The 5,969-nt window shown below is 30.1% G+C and overlaps 2 protein-coding genes across 2 annotated transcripts; both read right to left on the bottom strand.

Moving 5' to 3' along the window:
• Positions 1-1,100: 1,100 nt before the first annotated feature.
• LOC112516555 (pathogenesis-related protein PR-1 type-like) lies at positions 1,101-1,626 on the bottom strand. Its single transcript, XM_025123668.1, has one exon. It carries the CDS (start codon positions 1,613-1,615, stop codon positions 1,124-1,126), a length of 492 nt encoding a protein of 163 aa, XP_024979436.1. The 5' UTR covers positions 1,616-1,626; the 3' UTR covers positions 1,101-1,123.
• A 1,638-nt stretch (positions 1,627-3,264) lies between these two features.
• LOC112516512 (pathogenesis-related protein PR-1 type-like) lies at positions 3,265-3,865 on the bottom strand. Its single transcript, XM_025123587.1, has one exon. The coding sequence runs from the start codon at positions 3,852-3,854 to the stop codon at positions 3,363-3,365; it is 492 nt and encodes a 163-aa protein (XP_024979355.1). The 5' UTR covers positions 3,855-3,865; the 3' UTR covers positions 3,265-3,362.
• Between the last annotated feature and the right edge of the window lie 2,104 nt (positions 3,866-5,969).

Here is a 5,969-nt window from a genome sequence, read left to right as displayed (position 1 = left end):
ACCCCAACACTTCTCCTTCACCATTTTCTCTCTACTTGAAGTATTTTGAAGATCCAAGTCCCATTTTTGGGTCTTGGGAAGCATATCTTGGTGATTTCAAGTATGTTTATTGAAGGTAATTTTCTATCATCTTATCCTTAAAAGTTAGGGTTTTGGTTATTCTTGTACCTCTAACTCTTTTCTTCATTGTGATGACTTTATTAGTGCTTGGGATTCCATTTTTGTTGCTCTTCAAGTGGAGTTCGAGTATCAGGAAGCTCCACATAAGGTTTTAGCTTGGATCTTCCAAATCTTGAAGAGTTTTCTTGGTGGTTTGAGGAGTTTCTTGGTGAGATCTTGCTTTGGGAAGCTAGAGCATGGGTTTGAAATCTAGGTGGATACAAGTCAAAGTTTTTATTTTATTTTTCTTTATCAAAAGTTCTTTTGAAGCATATGTAATGGTGTAACTAGGTAACCTAACATACCATGGTAGAGTATGTTCAAATAAGAACGCTAACTACTTAAGAAAATAATAAAAATATCGTTAATGTACAAAATCACATATGATTTTACATTAACATCAATAAAATGGAAGCAGATGACTTTTGAACTTGTTTGATTTTGTAAATGAATATGTGTGTGTGTGAGAGAGAATCATCTATAATTTTGTATATTAACGACATTTTTTTATTTTTTAAATAATTATCGTTCTTATTTGAACTTGCTCCTACTCTGATAAAACATTTGCATAAACAATTCGTATATCAAATAGTATGTATTCAAACTTCCAATTTTGTTGATTCTTATTATATATATATAAAAAAAAAAGAAGTTTATCTCATTATAAATTTCTTTATAAATTGATTTCAGTAAATTAAAAATGGGGTGTTACAAATTTTGAAAAAAAAAAGTAATCATAATTTTTTGCATATCTTGTTATAGATTTTAAAGCATTTTCAAATTCAGACTAAACAAGAATAAGACAACAATTATAGAAGGAATACATGATGTTTTTATTTATTTTATATACAAATATTATATATATAACCAAACATTTGAAAAATATATTTCAAATGTGATTTATTCATTACATTTATTTGTCATGCATTAAAACTTGTATTTATTTTGGCACGAATCTTCGACTTCAATAAGGTTTCTCCCCAACATAGTTGCCTGGGGGATCATAGTTGCATGTCACGAACCATGCTCCATTATTGCATTTTACCCTAGCACAACCAAGGCGAACCGATTTGCGCCAAACAACCTGSGTATAATGCCCACACACCTTCCCCGGAGCGCAAGTGTTTGAATTGTAATTGTAGTTGGCCTTCTCTCCGACCCACAAGTTCACCGCACCCACACCTGTGAGCTCAAACCCTGACCCACCGGCAAGATTCTCACCATAGGGTCTGTTTTGTGAGTGCCTCATTTGACAATCACCTCGTCTTTGATTTGCATAGTTTTGCGCAAAGCTAGCCACACGACTATCCCACGTCATGGGCCCCACACCAACCTGTGCCCGAGCTCGATTATGAGCATTAACATAGTCTTGTGGCGAGTTTTGGGCTCGGGAAAAATGTAGAATTGCCATGGACATAACAAAAATAAGAAGTGAGATGTTATTCGAGTAGCCCATTTTGTATAAGCTTGTTTGATTCAAATGGGTGATATGAATGAGTAGTATTTATAGGAGAGATTTATGTTGATTAGAAGTTTAGATTATGACAATTGCATTGGATACACAAAATGTTAGATTTTTTTAAGCTCACTTTATATTTAGTCTTCTAATAGCATCATGATAGTACACTTGAAAAAATCAAGTAGTAGTACTCTGCCTAACTCTTTTTCCACAATTTATATGTATACAAGATGACAAATACATCCAATAAATCGTTTTATGAGACCTCTTTCGCAATTTTCCACATCATAGAAAAATCAACGAATATCAATGTGTGCTATGACCATCGACTTATCCGGAGTACATCGATTAATAGAGTGCAAAAGCTAAACTTCTTTAAGTATGGTTTCTCGAATTAGTTAAAAAGAACTTGAATAAATGCAATTATTTTCTTGTCTAAAACAACGGTTATATTAAATCGTTGCACTTTGATATATACCATTCATTTGTACATTTCTTTTTAGGATTTAATATGATCATATGGTAAATCTTTATTTCTTTTCAAAGTTATCATCAAACTCAAGCATAACTATTTGCAATAAAATTGTGAGTTTGGTTGCCACGTTCACTCTTGAAAGAAGAGGAAATTACGAGTCAAATGGTATGTTTGATGTAACTAGTTCACACCCATAATACATCTTTAGATTCATAATAAATTTTTAACAAAAAATCAAATATAATTAATAACGCTATTAAATATAACGCTTTTATCGATATATATTTTGACAGATTTTTTTATCAGAAATTTACCGTCGGATATCTAGTAGAAAGGCAAAAATCAACTTTTCATCCACTTCTCTCACAAATTTGCCACCGATTTTTCAAATGTAAAAATAAAAAATAAATTTCGATTAATTTTTGTGACGGATTTATGACGGATGTTTTATTTATTAATTTATAAAAACAAAATAAAAAATTTATGTTATTTAAAATAATATTAATTAATTAATATTTGTGACAGGTTTTAATTATTTAAATTCTCACTTATCCATCTATCAATATTAATTAATTAAAAAAACTACTTTTAATATTTTAAAAAAATTCAAGAAAAGGGATTTTTAACCCAAAGATTGATGTTTTAAGCATACAACATAGGTATTTATACTAGTTAGAAGGATTGGGCTCAAACGTAATCTTCAATGAAGAGGTTTTTTTACAAGGCGTGGGCACGTCTTATGATGGGAGAACTTTCTACTTCTATTTTTGTTATCGTTGATTGTGATATAATGAATTGATAAAACTTGATAAGTGAAATTATACTTCTAAAAAAATGAAATTGTAGGTGTTGTGGAAAAGCACCAAGGTCTTGAGGATGACATCATAAGATGATGTGGAATATTTGAGATGGAAACTTATAAAGGTGTTGTGCAATGACCCTTTAGGTGTTGAGGAATAATACCATTTATGTTGAATTTAAATTTGTACCCTTATGTTATACCAAAGGGACTTTGACTAAGCGGTATCTGAGTCTCTTGCCTCCTATGAGTTTATTTGTTGCATTTATCGTATATAAAATATATTATATACTTAAAAAAAAAAAAACAATTATAGAAGGAATACACGATATTTTTATTATATATATATATATATATATATATATATATTTAACAAAGCATTTGAAAAGTATATTTCAGATGCGATTTATTCATTACATTCATTCATCATGCATTAAAACTTATATGTATTTTGGCACGAATCTTCAACTTCAATAAGGTTTCTCCCCAACATAGTTGCCTGGGGGATCATAGTTGCATGTCACGAACCATGCTCCATTATTGCATTTTACCCTAGCACAACCAAGGCGAACCGATTTGCGCCAAACAACCTGGGTATAATGCCCACACACCTTCCCCGGAGCGCAAGTGTTTGAATTGTAATCGTAGTCGGCCTTCTCTCCAACCCACAAGTTCACCGCACCCACACCCGTGAGCTCAAACCCTGACCCACCGGCAAGATTCTCACCATAGGGTCTGTTTTGCGAGTGTATCAGTTGACAATCACCTTGTCTTTGATTCGCATAGTTTTGTGCAAAGCTAGCCACACGACTATCCCACGTCATGGGCCCCACACCAACCTGTGCCCGAGCTCGATTATGAGCATCAACATAGTCTTGTGGCGAGTTTTGGGCTTGGGAAAAATGTAGAATTGCGGTGGACATAACAAATATAAGAAGTGAGATGTTATTGGAGTAGCCCATTTTGTATAAGCTTGTTTGATTCAAATGGGTGATATGAATGAGTATTTATAGGAGAGAATTATGTTGATTAGAAGTCTAGATTATGACATTTGCATTGGATACACAAAATGTTATATTTTTCTAAGGTCGACTTTATATTTAGTCTTCTAATAACAACATGATAGTACACTTGAATATATCAAGTAGTAGTACTCTTGCCTAATTTTTCCCCATTATTAACTTCATGTGTATACAAGATGACAATACATCCAATAAATCGTTTGATTAGAACTCTTTTGCAATTTTGTATACATCGTAGAAAAATCAACGAAGACCAATGTGTGTTGTGACCCGTGGCTTATCTTGAGTGCATCAATTAACAGAGTGCAAAAGTTAAACTTCTTTGAGTATGGTTTCTCGAATCAGTTAAAAAACATGAATAACTGCATTTTTTTTTCTTGTCTAAAACAACGGTTATGTTAAATCATTGCACGTTGATGTACCATTCATTCATACGATTTTTTAGGATTTAATATGATTATATGGTATGTTTGATGTGACTAGTTCATAGCCATAATATATTGTTAGATTCACAATAATTTTTTTAACAAAAACTCAAATATGATAACACTATTAAACAGATTATTTTCAGCGAAATACATTTTTGACGGACTATTCTATCAAAAGTTCACCGTCGAATATCCAGTAGAAAGGCAAAATTCAACTTTTTATTGGCTTCGGTCATAAATTTGTCAATGATTTTTTGAAGAAAATAAAATAAATTTCAATTAATTGTTGTGACGGATTTATGACGGATTTTTTATTTATTAATTTATAAAAACAATCCATTGTTAGTCCGTGGATAATTTGTATTATTTTACAAAAAGAAAATAATTTATATTAATTTAACTAATATTAATGGCGGATTTGTGACAGATTTTAATTATTTAAGATCCCTCCCTTACCGGTCTATTAATATTAATTAGAAGGGTACTCGTGCAATGCAGCGAGATATATAAATCTCGATTTTAATGTTTAGTTTTTATTTTTGAGTAAAATATAAATTTAAAGATATCATAAAAATTTGAAAAAAAAATATCAATCTTAATATCAAATCAACAATTAAAAGTTTTTATTTTTATGTAATTTCTTTAATTTATTTTTTAATTATAATTTAATTTAAGTTTAATAATNAATGAAATAATTTATTTTTGGTTTAATAATATAACATTTTATAAAGATAATAATTAAGTATTCTGTTAGAACTCAATGATTATCCTAATTATGTTTTAGATTTTTTATATTTAAAATGAGATGTTTATCTTGTATTTGATTATGTTTATCTGCAGTTAGTTACACGAATTCAGATATGGAGCTTTAATAAGTTGTACTTATGCACAATATATCTGTAATCTTGAGTTTTAAGTAACATGCACTAATAAGCAGTACCGTAGGCATAAAAAGTGATTTTTAAGAGTTTTTGTCAAATGCTTTATAATATAGTACAGATTAATTAAAAAATGTTTTTTGATATTAAAAAAGTAAGGAGAATTGTGGTGAATTTCACTACAACAAAATCGAGTTTGTAGGACACTCCTAATTTTTAAGCGTCCTAATAGACCTCTTTATAGGACTTAATTTATAGGACCAAAAAAATGAAGTGTCTTATCTAAAGGTGTTGTAATAAGTTTATATGACGTTTTTTGACGTCGTAATAAGTTTTTTAAGACACTTTTAATATAAAGCGTCACATTACCAACTTTATAGGACACTATTTGAAAAATTGTCCTATAAAAACAAATGTCCTATAAAAAATGAGTTTATAGGACACTTTCTCAAAAGTGTCCTATAAAGTTGCTAATGCGACACTTTGTATTAAAAATGTTCTAAAACACTTGTTAATTAAGACGCCCAAAAGCGTCATATAAACTTATTACAACACCTTTATGATATGACGCTTTATATTTTGGTCCTCTAATTATGTCTTATAAAAAGGTCTATTTGAGACGCTTAGATATTGGAGGTGTTCTATAAACTTAATTTTGTTGTATTGTTTGTTGTAGATTAGAAGATTCACCGCTAATCCGTCGATAATTTAAGTTTTTGTTTTTAATTTTTAAAAAGTTTTAAGAAAAA

Source organism: Cynara cardunculus (assembly GCF_001531365.2).
Source record: "Cynara cardunculus var. scolymus isolate 2C chromosome LG 8, CcrdV1, whole genome shotgun sequence".
NCBI lineage: Eukaryota > Viridiplantae > Streptophyta > Magnoliopsida > Asterales > Asteraceae > Cynara > Cynara cardunculus.
The sequence above is the reverse complement of the archived record's forward strand: the minus strand, read 5'-3'. Positions and strand labels throughout refer to the sequence as shown.